This window comes from Halichoerus grypus, chromosome X (genome assembly GCF_964656455.1).
Source record: "Halichoerus grypus chromosome X, mHalGry1.hap1.1, whole genome shotgun sequence".
Classification (NCBI taxonomy): Eukaryota; Metazoa; Chordata; class Mammalia; order Carnivora; family Phocidae; genus Halichoerus; species Halichoerus grypus.
The window spans coordinates 119,181,592-119,196,261 of NC_135727.1; the positions used below are offsets into that span (position 1 = coordinate 119,181,592).

Genomic DNA, 14,670 nt, shown 5'->3' on the forward strand with positions numbered 1-14,670 from the left:
GCATCGGGCTCCCTGCTCGGCAGGGAGTCTGCTTCTCCCTCTGACCCTCCCCCCTCTCATGTGCTTGCTCTCTCTCAAATAAATTAAAAAAAAAAAAAAAAAATCAAAAAAAAAAAAATTATTCAGCCTTAAAAAGTAAAATTTTGACACATGCTAAAACATGGATGAACCCTGAAAATATGTTTAAGTGGGGGTTCCTGGCTAGCTCAGTCGGAAGGGCATGCTTCTCTTGATCTCAGGACCATGAGTTTGAGCCCCATGCTGGGTGTAGAGATTACTTAAATAAACTTTAAAAAAGGGCACTTGGATGGCTCAGTTGAATGCCCAGCTCTGGATTTCGGCTTGAGCAGTGATCTCAGGGCTGGAGCCCTGTGTTGCGGGGGGTGGGGGGTGGCGGGGTGTTCTGCTTAGCGGGGAGTCTGATTGTTCCTCTCCCTCTGCTCCTCCCCGCTTCCAACCCTGCTCATGCTCTAAAATAAATAAAATCTTAAAAAAAAATACATCTTCAAAAGTCTTTAAAAAAAATAAACTTAAAAAAATATATATGTTAAGTGAAAAAAGCCAGACACAAAAAGACAAACACTGTATGATTCCATTTATAGAAGTACCAACAACAGTCAAATACATAGAGAAAATAGAATAATAGTTGCCAGGGGCTCAGGGCAAGGGGGAATGGAGTAGAGTTTCAGTTTGGGAAGATGAAAAAGTTCTGGAAATGGATGATTGTGTTGTTTGCACAATACTGTTAATGTAATTGATGTAATTAATGCCACTGAACGCCCGAAAAGGGTTAAAATGGTAAACTTTATGTTATGCATATTTTACCCCCCCCCACACACACACGAAAGAATCACGATGAACGTACTTTGGTTTAGAATGTTCTTCAAGCCTTTAGCAAATAAAACCTAACTTTATACTGGCCATTAGGAATTAAATGTAAAAATATTCTGGTTGCTAGGATTACTGAATTGCTCCATTAACAAGATAAAGCAGTTGAGTCAGTAATAATTGGGATTCCACATTCCTAGAACAAGGTTTAGGAATAGGGCCAGGAAAAATAAACCTATTCTCTTCTGACAGAATGGTCTTGGGAAAAAAACAAAACAAAACAGGAAAACAATTGGGAAAGCAGAGCCCACTTCTGAGAAAACTCAGGGGCAGTGGTTCTCAAAGTATGGTCCCTGTGGACCCTTCCAGATAGTCTGCAACCTCAAACATTATTTTCATAATAATACAGAGATATTATTGGTCTTTTGGTGTTAACACTTGCACTAATGGTACAAAAGCAGTAAAGAAATCAAGGCAGGGGCACCAAACTCTAAGTCATGGTTTTCTTCACCACCATGTACTCTAAATGGAGGGGGAGGGGGCATTTTTACTTAAAAATGCCCTTGAGGAAGCAATAAAATTACAAATTTTTATTAAATCTCAACCAATGAGTCTACATCTTTTTAACTGTGAGAAGACATAGAAAGTACACATAAAGCACTTCTGCTGCACACCAAAGTGTGATGGGATGGTAAAGAAAACCACTAATGCAGCTGTTTGAACTACAAGCCCAACCAGACTTATTCAGACTTCAGACCTGGGTATTTGGCAAACGTATTCTCCAAAATATATACAGTGAAGGGGCGCCTGGGTGGCTCAGTCGTTAAGCGTCTGCCTTCGGCTCGGGTCATGATCCCAGGGTCCTGGGATCAAGCCCCGCATCGGGCTCCCTGCTCCGTGGGAAGCCTGCTTCCCCCTCTCCTACTCCCCCTGCTTGTGTTCCCTCTCTTGCTGTCTCTGTCAAATTAAAAAAGAAAAAAAAAAAAAAAAAAAAAAAAAATATATATATATATATATATATATAGTGAAGTGAGCCTGTTACTTCAAGGCAAACAACAGATAGTATTTGTTGCCAATGATAAAATTTGAGTTTTTAAGCAAAATTTAGAATTTTTTTAAAACTATCTGCTACCACGAGTTTGAGAGCTTCCCAATACTTAGGACTTTTCTGTACAACATAGGAACTATAGTGAATAATATAATAACACTGTATGGTGATATATGGAGACTATACTTACAGTAGTAAGCACTGAGTAATGTAAAGAATTGTTAAATCACTATGCTGTACACCTGAACTAATAATATTGTTAAAAAAAAAACTCTCCTGATGACATCAGTAGTGATACTAACATTATTTTGATATTATATAGCAAAATGTGTCAACATTTGGAAGATCGATGCAATTTGGTAAACCAATACTTTCCAAGTGACTAACAGATGATATTACAAAATGATGCATGGGGAAAAGAACATCCATTCAAAGTGCAAAACAGACCATTAGATTTTAATATGACAGTACTAAAAGTTCAGTAAAGTTTCAGATCCCACATTGGCAACTAACCTGCAAGAACTACTACTTGCCAAGTTTTGGTGTAATATCAAAGAATTTCCACAACTGTCTAAAAAAGCTATTAAAACACTCCTCCCTGCTCCAACTACATACATGTGTAAGGCCAGACTGTCTTTGTATACTTCAACCACAATGGCATATTGTCATCAACTGAATCCAGAAGCAGGTTTGAGAATTCAGCTGTCTATTAAGCCATTCATTAAAGAAACCTGCAAAAACATAAAATAATGCCACTCTTCTTCTCACTTAAAAAAAAAAAATCAAGACATCTTGACTTTTTTTTAAATTCCCTTCATTTATTTCACCCATTCCCCCACCCATCTCCCCTGTGGCAACCACCAGTTTGTTCTCTGTATTTAGGAGTCTGTTATTTTGGAAAATCAGTATTTAATTTTCAAAAACCATTATGCTGATATGTGGCAGGCAGCTTCTGACATGGCCCCAATGACCCCAGTGATCCTCCTGGTATTCACAACCTTGTATAATCCCCTCCCCTTGAATGCAGGCTAGACCTAGTGACTGACTTCTAATGAAGAGAGAATCTGGCAAAAGTGAGGAGCTGTCTCCTCTATGGTCATGTGACAAAAGAATGCAACTTCCTTCTCTCTTCTGCTGACAGTCTTGCTCATTCTGATGAAGCCAGCAGCTATGTTGTGAGATGCCTATGGAAAGGCCCATGTAGCAAGGAACCAAGGGCACCCTTGGAGCCAACAGCTCATAAGGAATTGAATCCTGCCGATAATCACATGAGTGAGCTAGGAAGTGGATCCATCCCCATCAAGCCTTCAGATGACTGCAGTCCATGAGACCCTGAAGCAGAGAACCCAACTAAGCCACACCCAGATTCCTGACCTATAGAAAGAGTAAGATCATAAATGTTGTTTCAAGCACTAAGTTTTGGGGTGATTTGTTACACGGCAATAGATAATTAGTACAATATGAGTTCATTTTAAATGAATGATAATTTAAAATTTGTTTTAATTTCTAATATGGGAAATATTAGATATAACCCACAAAAACAAAAACATAGTTAAAAATTATGCAAAAAGATCCTGAAACCAAAATGTTTCAGAACTGCTGTCCTGGTTGTGGTGGAACAGGAATAGAGAGACTAGAAGGCCAACACACTCAAACCATGGTCTGAGAGGGTTCCTTATCTCGGTACCCTTAACCAAGCAGATCCATCTCTAGGGAATACAGCCCTGGTACCAAGTACAAAGACAGGGAGCCAGAAGTGCCATTTCCTCTGGTTCATTCAGAAGCCTCTCCAACAGTACTTGATATACTTCCTCATTTAATCCTCAGAACTACCTTATAGGCAGGAATGATGAACAAACAGTCTCACTGATATAATTTAAAGTAGTTTGTCCTCGGTCATGAACATAAGGGCTTGGAAAGCAGAGACTGAATTCTTAGCTTTCTCTGTATCATTCCAGAGAATACGTTCTTCCAAGGTTATGTTAAAAATAAATGTGGTGGTGGTCACAAAACTCTGTGAGTACACTAAAAACCACTGAACTGTACACTTTAAGTGGATGAATTGTATGGTATGTGAATTATACCTCAATAAAGCTGTTAACCAAAAACATAAATTAATACATGAGTAAAACCAGAGCAATGACAGAGTTCTGAGGAGGGATATAAACTGGAGGCAATAAGTTCTAGGAGTTGTCCCAACTCCTAACTTTTGGCAGCAAAAGGCTGCCAACGATCTGTTGCAATATGTTTTGAGCACGGGAGCACACAGAGGCATTAATAGGTAAATGAGAAAAAAAGAGGGAAACCAGCACTGAAGTTAGGATGAGGGAACCAGATTTCCCCCACTGGTGAAGAAGCCAAGAAATGAGCAAAGAGGTCCGGAAAAGGTCTAGTTGGGACTCAGTTTCTTTAGCCTTATGATCTCTCTTGTAGTAGTAAGTAGACACTACTAACATCTGTGGTAGGTGCTAACATCTGTATTAGACTATGCACATCATTTGCCTTTTAAAACAAGGATGATGGCATTAGATTTCGCATTTAATTTCTATGACTATTTTATAAAAATAAAGGGTGCTGGACTCCATGATTTGCAGAATCATTTCTAGCTCTAAAACTGTAATTCAATGATAATCTGCAAACTGAAAGATACCTGCAGCATTAGCCTAAACACCTATCTAGGCAGCAAAAATATCAGGAAACCCCAAAATTTCAATGCCCAAAGCTGCTGAAATATGCTTGGGCCTGACCTATTTTGCAGAGGGGCAGGGCCTGGGTCACACAATTAGTATCTTCAAGCCACAGACTCTTGAGATGTAAAATGGTCTTCAGGGTGCCTGGGTGGCTCAGTCGTTAAGTGACTGCCTTCGGCTCAGGTCATGATCCCAGGGTCCCGGAATCAAGTCCCGCATCAGGCCCCCTGCTCGGTGGGAGGCCTGCTTCTCCCTCTCCCACTCCCCCTGCTTGTGTTCCCTCTCTCGTGGTCTCTCTCTCTGTCAAATAAATAAATAAAATCTTTAAAAAAAAAAAAAAAAAGATGTAAAGTGGTCTTCTACTTTTATGGGTTACCTAAATGGAACAACCCGTCCCAATTTTATGAAGTCACACTTCACCAGCTCCACGTGGACCAACCATGATGTACCTCTGAACATCAAGCTTTCTCTTTTTCCTTGTCCTACTTACCCAGACCACTTTAGCTCTTTGTTAACACTGTGCTGTGTGGACTTTAAGACAGGTTTTTACAAATTACACTTGGAGGTGCTTTTGCAGAGAGTTAAAGTACAGCATACCTCCTAAATCATTTACCTTAAAGTTGACGTAAAGCCTCAGTGAAACAAAAGGAATGAAACCTGTAAGGGTCCAAATTCCCCTCAAAACTTCCCAGATCATAATAGCTTTTCTATAACCCCAGTGATCCAACCCACCCTTCACAATTTCTTTTCATTTAACAAAAAATGATTACTCTTTTGACCCACCACCGAGTTTAGCTTACATTCAACAAGGAGCATGTTTTTATTCACTATTCTCAAGAAATGTGTTAAGAGAGCACAAGACATATGGCACATGGGTGACAACTTTTGGAACCCAAAAAGTCTGACCTTCAAACATACCACTTACTGCCTCCTATGCAGCCATGAGGGAGATCAACCTCTCAGTTTCCTTATCTGTAAACTAGGGATACACATTATCTACCTTCTAGAGTTGTAAGATTAGATATAATCAATATAAACTGTAGCATGCAAAACTGTTATAATAATATCTGAATAAGGATGCATTTGCAAATTATGCAAAATGCCTACATTCTCACTTTTAATATGGCCCAAATCATAAAACACTTAGCAAAATGTGCTTCTAAGCTACTGGCACATCTTCCTTGCCAAACCATTCTACACTGACCTTTCTGAAAGTAGGGAAAGAAAAAAAGTGGAGAAGTGCTGGTTTAGCAGTATTACTTATGGCAGACTACAGAGTGTGAAATTGGGGAGAATGGGGGTCGTTCTGGGGGATATTTTGGAAGTGTAACACAGAATGCAAATCAACACCCTGAGCAATAAATGCTAAGGAAATTATTTTGATAGCACAGGAGGACAACACTGGTTATTTTATATGTCTTTTCCATCAAGTAATAAAATTTAAGTAGTTCTAAGTACCAAGAGAGTTTCAACTAGGAAATGAATTGAATCATAAAAATATACTCTCAGGGTTCAAATCCTTAAAGGGTCACCTGACCCATTTTTATTTTCTTCTGGAAATGCTCCACTTGGGAAAAATTTAAACATAGCTAATTCTCAGTGTTAATGAATACTATATTAAACTTGTACATTATTTTATACATTTAAAATACTGTCACATCTGTTATATTAACTAAAAGTTACTGATAAGCAGATTAGAACCAAACCAAAAGGAACTGAAGGAGGGGGAAGGGGGAGAGTAGGGGAGGAAAAGGCAAAGGAATTTCTTTGGGATATTAGATTAAAATTTGCTAGGTAAGCAGAAACTGTCCATGCAGTAGGGTACATCGGTTGCACAATTATGTATCAACTCTAGGCCAACTTCATCAACTCTGAGCTATGTTATTTAAGCAAGTTTTCTGTTATTTGACTGAGACTCAGATGTCGTATCTATCCACCTGGGAAGATCACCTACTCTGCAAAGGTAAGTAGATATTAGAATGGAAGCACATTTTAAGTGCCTAGCACATTGCAGGAAACAGAGAGGTCTCAAATTTCTTTCCTTTGAAAGAGAGCTCTCTGTAAAGTGTAAAATGTGAACAGCATATTATTAAAAAATCTATTATAGTGAATCCTTCTGTAAAGAATCCCATACACAAGCAAATCACACACACCTGGTTTTATGGCATCTAGATTTGACATATACATTCCTACATAAAACTTCTCTAGTCAACTGGATGGACCTAGAGGGCACTATGGTAAGAAAAGTCAGAGAAAGACAAATACCATGACTTCATTTGTATGTGGAATCTTAAAAAAACAAAACAAATAGGGGCGCCTGGGTGGCTCAGTTGGTTAAGCGACTGCCTTCGGCTCAGGTCATGATCCTGGAGTCCCTGGATCGAGTCCCGCATCGGGCTCCCTGCTCGGCGGGGAGTCTGCTTCTCTCTGTGACCCTAACCCCTCTCATGTGCTCTCTCTCATTCTCTCTCTCTCAAATAAATAGAAATCTTTTAAAAAAAAAAAAAAAACCAAAACAAATAAACAAACAAAAAGAACAAACAGACCCATAAATACAGAGAACTGATGGCTGTCAGAGGGGAAGGTGGTGGGAGGATGGGCAAAATGGGTGAAGGGGAGTGACAGGTACAGGCTTCCAGTTATAGAATGAATAAGTCACAGGAATAAAAGGTATAGCACAGGGAATATAGTCAAAGGTATTGTAACAGCACTATATGGTGACAGGTGGTAGCTACACTTGTGGTAAATGCATAATTCACCATATTGTATAGACTTGTTGAATCACTATGTTGTATACCCAAAACTAATGTAACCTTACGTGTCAACTATACTTCAGTTACCAAAAAAAAAAACTTCTTGGGGCGCCTGGGTGGCTCAGTCAGTTAAGTGTCCAACTCTTCCTATCAGCTCAGGTCTTGATCTCAGGGTCGTGAGTTCAAGTCCCACTTTGGGTTCCACGCTGGACATGGAGCCTACTTAAAAACAAAAACAAAACAACACAAAGACAAACAAAAAAAAAAAAAAAAAAGAAAAACCACTTCTCTACAGGCGCCTGGGTGGCTCAGCCGTTAAGCATCTGCCTTCAGCTCAGGTCATGATCCCAGGGTCCTGGGATCGAGCCCCGTGTCAGGCCCCCTGCTAGGCGGGAAGCCTGCTTCTCCCTCTCCCACTCCCCCTGCTTGTGTTCCCTCTCTCGCTGTGTCTCTCTCTGTCAAATAAATAAAATCTTAAAAAAAAAAAAAACACTTCTCTAGTCAAAAACAATATAAATGACACATATAACATACAAACCACCTTCCAGTAATATAGCATATAAATATGGCATATTATGATCTAAAAACATGGAATTACTAAAGGAATGTGCTATATCTGGTCTACTCTCATTACTGCTTTGCCTCTTTGGTTCCCCTTGAAAATGAAATTGACCAAAGTTTGAAAATAGACAACAATGTTGTAAAGAGAAGGTCACTTTATTATTTAGTCTCCGTGCCCAAGAGTGGAGATTCAAATCCACAAATGGGGAGAAAAACAAGATAATGAAATGGTTTCTTCCTACCCCATACTCTTGCCACACCCTGACTGGACTTCTCATTTTACCTATCATAGAGAGATTCTGGGAAGAGAGAAAACTACAAAGGCTTGGTAGATAGATCTACAAAATTAATAGCACCCTAAAAGCAAGAGAAATGGATCTTTCATATATTCTCCCTACCAGATCAAGTAAAATTCTACATGCCTGGCACTGTGCTGAACGCTTCTCATCAACTCTTATTCTTCACAACAATCCTATGTGGTAGGTGTTAGCATCATCGCCACTTTACAGATGATGCAACTGAGGCTCAGAAAGATTGAGAAACTCACCCAAGGTTGCACAGCTAGTAAAGTAAGTGGCAGAGAGCCAAGAGTCTTGACTCCAAAATCCATACTATTCACCCACTAGTATACTACTTATTACCATAGTCTAGATGAAAGGGTATTGGTTTTTAGACTTGGCTTCACCCCTTGGGCAAATCACTTGACCTTGCTGAGCAGTTTGTCATCTGTAAATGAGGGCAATGATAGTTCCTCCAGACTTCTCCATAGCATCCAGTGATGCTAAAGAGTTAACAAAAGGGCACCTGGGCGGCTCACCTTTGGCTCAGGTCACCATCCCAGGGTCCTGGGATCCAGCCCCGCATCGGGTCCCCTGCTCAGCAGGAGGCCTGCTTCTCCCTCCCCCACTCCCCCTGCTTGTGTTCCCTCTCTCTGTGTCTCTCTCTCTGTCAGATAAATAAAATCTTTTAAAAAATAAAAAATAGTCAACAAAAGTGCAAATATGCTGTAAAAATTATGGGGCGCGATGTAAATGTAAGATTTTGTTAATCTGAGCCTTGGTTACATATCTTTATCCTTCCAAATGGTTTACTGACCTAAAAATAAGTTGTTTTTTTTTTTAAGAGTTTATTTATTTGAGAGACAGAGATAGCGACAGAGATAGCAAGAGAGAGAGCACGAGCAAGGGAGAGTAGGAGAGGGAGAAGCAGGCTCCCCGCTGAGCAGGGAGCCCAATATGGGATTCCATCCCAGGACCTGGTGATCATGACCCGAGCCGAAGGCAGACGCCCAACTGAGACTGAGCCACCCAGGCGCCCCTATAAATAAGTTTAACAGTAGGTTCAATCATTTTTAACATTCCCCATCAAAAATCTATTATTAAAAACCAAAACAAACCTACCTTAGACATTCTGGAAAAGGCAAAACAATACAGATAGTAAAAAGATCAGTGGCTACCAAAGGTTCAGGGGAATGGAAGGAGGGATAAATAGGGGATTTTCAGGGCAGTGAAAACTATTCCGTAGGATACTGTAATGGTGGATGCAGGTCACTATACATTTGTCAGAACTCTTAAAATGTACAACACCAAGAATGAACCCCAATGCAAATTACGGACTTTTGTTAATGGCAATGTATCAATACTGGCTCATCAATTCTAACAAATGCACCACACTAATGGAAGATGTAAATAATAGGAGAAACGATGTGTGTGAGGGAATATATGGGAACTCTGTAATTGATGCTCAATTTTTCTGTAACCTAAAACTGCTCAAAAACCAGTGTCTATTAATTTTTAAAAAAATTCAATCTCCTAAAACAAACTCTACACAGAAATTTACAGAGTAATGACCTTTTTTTTGTTCTTTTTTTTTTAAGATTTTATTTATTTATTTGACAGAGAGAGAGGGAGAGAGCACAAGCAGAGGGAGCGGCAGGCAGAGGGAGAGGGAGAAGCAGGCTCCTTGCTGAGCGGGGCACCCGATGTGGGGCTGGATCCCAGGACCCTGGGATCATGACCTGAGCCGAAGGCAGACGCCTAACGACTGAGCCACCCAGGCGCCCCATGACCTTGGTGTTCTAAAAAATGCCTGGAATACCTGACAATGTATATCCCATCCTTTTAGACCAATGTTGTCCAACAGAATTTTATGCAATGATGGAAATATTTTGGATCTTCTCTAACACAGTAGCCACTAGCCACCTTGGCTACTGAACACTTGAAATGTGGCTAGTATGAGAGAGAATGGAATGTTTATTTTTATTTATTATTTTTTTAAGATTTTATTTATTTATTTGAGAGAGAGAGAAAGAGAGAGAGAGAGCTAGAGAGAGCAGAAGTAGGGTGAAGGGCAGAGGGCAGAAGGGCTGAGCGGGGAAGCCTGATGTGGGGCTCAGTCCCCAGCCGAAGGCAGACGCTTAACTGACTGAGCCACCAAGGCGCCCCTTATTTAATTTCAATTAACATTTAAACAGCCACATGCAGCTAGTGGCTATCATATCAGCACAGTTTTAGACAATTCAAGAGACCCTTAGAAATGTACTAAAAGGGCTCAGTCGGTTAAGCATCTGCCTTCGGCTCAGGTCGTGATCCCGGGGTCCTGGGATCGAGCCCCGCGTTGGGCTCCTTGCTCAGCAGGGAGTCTGCTTCTCCCTCTACCCTTCCCCCTGCTCATGTGCTCTCTCTAATAAATAAATAAAATCTTAAAAATAAAAAAAGAAATGTACTATAATATTAACCTTAGAAGAAAGGAGTTACCTTAAGAGACCATTCAAATGGATGTAGTTATGAAACAATGCCACAATTAACTGAGCTGGCGAAGAATGACTAAGTAGATGGTTCAAACAATTAGGAGCCAATAAAGCCCATCTCCAGTTGTTTTTCCCTTTAAGTCAGTGACTAAACAGTCACTCTTCTTTAATTCCCTCAATATTTTCAAAACATTCCAATTAGTTAAACATCATTTCTGCTTCCTGAAAAAATACAGTACAAGTCAAGTTAGAATTAGGAATATTCTTTCAAGTTGGTAACCCAGAGGAAATAAAAAAATTAGGGGTCATAAAGAAATAAGTGAGTTTTGCAGACACAAGATAGTCACCCAATTTTTTTTAAATGAAAATTCAAAAACTAATATTTAACCATGTATTTCAATTCCAGGTCATAGTCAATTGAAAATCAAAAGGAAAAAAGATGCCCAGAAAAACATGAGCAAAGAAAAAAGGTACAGGAGATAAAACAAAAATGAGACAGTACAGACACATATGACTATTCATATCCAGCTGTTACCCAGAGTGCTGCCTCAAAGGGTCATTACCTCTTATCTCAGTCGTTTAAAATGCTAGTTGATTAAACCTCAGTTCCTAATTCAGACTTTTGGTCCTTATCCTAGTGACATAAATGGGAACTTATATCCTCAACTGCAATGGCTTTCTATCAGAGTCCTCCCCTGGGGGATCTATGAAATCAAACACTGAGATTGGCTCCCCACCCTCAGGGAATAAATAAGTGTCCAAAGTGACAGTTTTGAAACTCTAGAGTACATTCGGTCCACAGCTTCTTTTTCAGTCCTTCAAGTACTGGATCTTTATTTTAGAGTACAAAGAAAGAAAGAGAGGTAACTGAGTAGTAGTAACACCCTTATGCAGGGAGATATGAAAATACCCGACCTTAGAAACAGGCCCCTAGCTCCCTGCTCCGCAGGGGGCCTGCTTCTCCCTCTCCCACTCCCCCTGCTTGTGTTCCCCCTCTCGCTGTGTCTCTGTCAAATAAATAAGTAAAATCTAAAAAAAAAAAAAAAAAAGCCCCTAAAAGCCAATTCTTGACACTTTGCTCGGATGTAAACCAAACCTTTGTTCTCCTTTTTCAAGCTCATAAATCTCGTAAGAAAAATATTATTTCGTAATTTCACACAGGAGTGATTTTTGAGAGTATTCAAATGCATAATTAAGTAATATTAAATAGCGGAGTGATCAAGCAGGCCGTCCAACAAGTTGAACGTTTCAGTAAGTTCCACTGTAAGGAAAAAGAGACGGGGTTTCCACCTTTCCAGCGCCTTTCCCCGCGGATTTCCATTCCTGGGCCCTGAAAGCCCTGTACCCCATTTGTTGTGCAATCTTTTTCGAACTCCACCCACTGACTCCAGAACAAGTGGAATTCTCCCATTCTGAAGGTCTCGATTTTCCTGTATCCAGGGAGACATTGAAAACTCCTTGACGTGAGTCAAGTAAGGCAAGGGGAACGGTCCAGCCTGTCTCCCAGATTGAGAGAGACCAAAGGCCAGGGTGGGGGAGGCGCTCAAGTTTCCGCTCACCCAAAAAAAAGAAAGGAAAGGAGGGTAAATAAAGAAAGCAAGAAAGGGGAGGGAGGGCTAAATGGGAAGACCGGCTATCATGCGATGCTGCCCCCAACCCTGCGGGACCCAAGTGCACCAGCATCGTCTTCCCATCGCCGGTCCCACGTGTAGCCAGGCCAGTGGTGCCCAGAGACGAGCCCTGGGGCCCGGGAGCCGAACGGCCCCTCCAGCCCCGCGGCGTTCGCCCGCCCGCGCAGTGGCGGGGAGCGCAGGGGGGCGGGGGAAGGGGGGCGCAGTGCAACCCCGGCTCCCGCGCGGTTATCTTACTGCGCAACAGCCTCGCCCGCGCCGCCCGGGCGCACCCCGCAGCGCGCCCTGCGCACCTGCCCGGCAAGAGCAGGGCCAGCCCCTGACCCAGGCAGCCCTCCGACGGCGGCGCCCGGCGCCGGGGGCACTGGAAGCACGGAGAGCACCGGGAGCACGGAGAGCACGGAGAGCACGCCGAGGGTGGGGGCTAGGAGAAGGAACACCTGGCGCCCGGGGTTCCTCGGCGCCGGCCGCACGTGGCTGTCACACCTGGCGCGCCCCCGCCTCGCACCCCTTCCCCCTCACACCAGGCTGCGCCCCCTGCCCTCTCCCCACCTCTGCCGCGCGCCCCAAAACCCCAACCTTCGCTCCCTCCTACCCCATCGATCCCAGTCCCAAATCCTCCCCCACCTGCTCCCACTGTCGTCACCCCCGGGAAGGAAAAAGGCCGGATGTTCGTCCCGTGGCTAAAGGTAACCGGAGAGAGTGAAGATGTGTACCCCGAAAAATCTCGCCTGGGCATTCCCCCGGCCGTACAACAACGCGGACGCCTCCCAGACTGACCTTTTGCCGCGGGCTGCGTCGCCGTCCGCCCCGTCCGGCCTCAATAGCCTCTTCGGCGCCGCCGCCTCTTCCCCGCGCTGCCTCCTCTACCCGCGTCGCCATGAGGTGACGGCAGCAGCCAAACAAGCGGCCCGACAAGGGGCACGGAACCTTTCAGGGCCCCCGCGCCCCGCCCCTGAACGCCCACGGCCAATCGCTGCATGAACGGCTTCCCACGTGACCGGAGGAGGTTGGCCCCCGAGGGGATGGAGCGGGATGTGGGTGGGGAACATTGAAGTCTGGGCTGGGCTTCTGCGGGGCCGAAGGGCGAACACAGGCCGCGCGAGTCTGCGCAGACAGGGAAAAAGAAATCTGAAGCGGACCACAAGTCCCAGCAGGCTGCGCGGCCACGGCTCACCGGCCCAGCTCAGGATTGGAGCGTAAGGCGGCGTTCTGAAACGGGGAGTGTCCCCTGGGTTGCGCGTGCAGCCTATTGGGACTTGTAGTTTTCTGGAAGCGATGTACCAGTACCGGAAGGTACTCTTAATTATCCTGAGGGAAAAGTTTAGAAATATTCCAGTGTTTGGGAGGGAGCAGGAGTGGGGACATGTTGTGTTTTTGTTTCTGTTGCTCCTCTTCGGAATTGAGCCCAAATGATTAGGGATAAGGGGAAATCATGACTTTCAAGGCGGCAGAGATGTAATGGCTTTCAGAATTTCTGGCTGGGACACCTGTCCCGAGTCCTAATCATCCCCTAGAGCTCTCAGCACCATTTTACCTGTCCTGAGCTCCTGCGGGGTGGGGGCTGCGTCCTATTCACCTTGGCTGAACCGCCTGGTCTTCTAGCACAGCTCTCCACGCTTAGTCGGCGCTTAATACATGTTGAATGTATCCTGTTTTCTCCGCTAGTCCTTTCGTTGCTGAAATTTTATTTTTTTTTATTATGTTATGTTAATCACCATACATTACATCATTAGTTTTTGATGTAGTGTTTCCTCGTTACTGAAATTTTAAAACAAATTAGGTTTGCTGAATCGATTTCTTTTTTCTTGACAGGATTGGGGCGGGGGGTACAGTTTTGCTCAGGAATATTCCGTTTCCATCTGATGGAACCAGATCTCTAATGACGAGCCTCTGAAAGTCACGGACCCTCATGAAATTCTGATATATTAAATAACTCATTATGAAATTTTGCGTGAATTCTTTACCATTTTTTATTAAAGTTGAATACAAGACAGTGGTAGCAGATGCTAAAAATGTAATAATATACATGAGAGTAAATTTCAATATTGTGGAAATTCCATCTATCAATTTTAATTATTTCTGTAAATTTGGGGAAAGTACCAGTATTTTATCTCATGGGCAGCACACCTCAGTCCAGCTTTGAGATTTCAAAACTAGAGCAGTAGATAATGAACCCATAGCCAGATTCTATATAAAGTTGATGGTCTCAGCCACCATGCCTCACCTGTTTTTTTTTTTTAAGATTTTATTCATTTATTTGAGAGAGAGAATACAAGAGCGGGGAGGGTCAGAAGGAGAAGCAGACTCCTCGCTGAGCGGGAGCCCAATGTGGGGCTTGATTCCGGGACCCTGGGATCATGACCTGAGCTGAAGGCAGCTGCCCAACCAACTGAGCCACCCAGGTGCC

The 14,670-nt window shown here is 42.9% G+C and overlaps 1 protein-coding gene across 3 annotated transcripts in view; it reads right to left on the reverse strand.

Moving 5' to 3' along the window:
- The window catches only part of TXLNG (taxilin gamma), a 64,372-nt gene extending 51,163 nt beyond the window's left edge, over nucleotides 1-13,209 (reverse strand). For 2 of the 3 annotated variants that reach the window (XR_013444634.1, XM_078064349.1), the window contains exon 1: nucleotides 13,041-13,206. Coding sequence is in view for 2 of the 3 variants with exons in the window: in XM_078064349.1 (XP_077920475.1) it covers nucleotides 13,041-13,142 (102 nt within the window). In the remaining variant the exon portion in view is untranslated. Of the gene's footprint in view, nucleotides 1-13,040 lie in introns of all 3 variants that reach the window. The other variant, XM_078064350.1, reaches the window with a different exon arrangement.
- Between the last annotated feature and the right edge of the window lie 1,461 nt (nucleotides 13,210-14,670).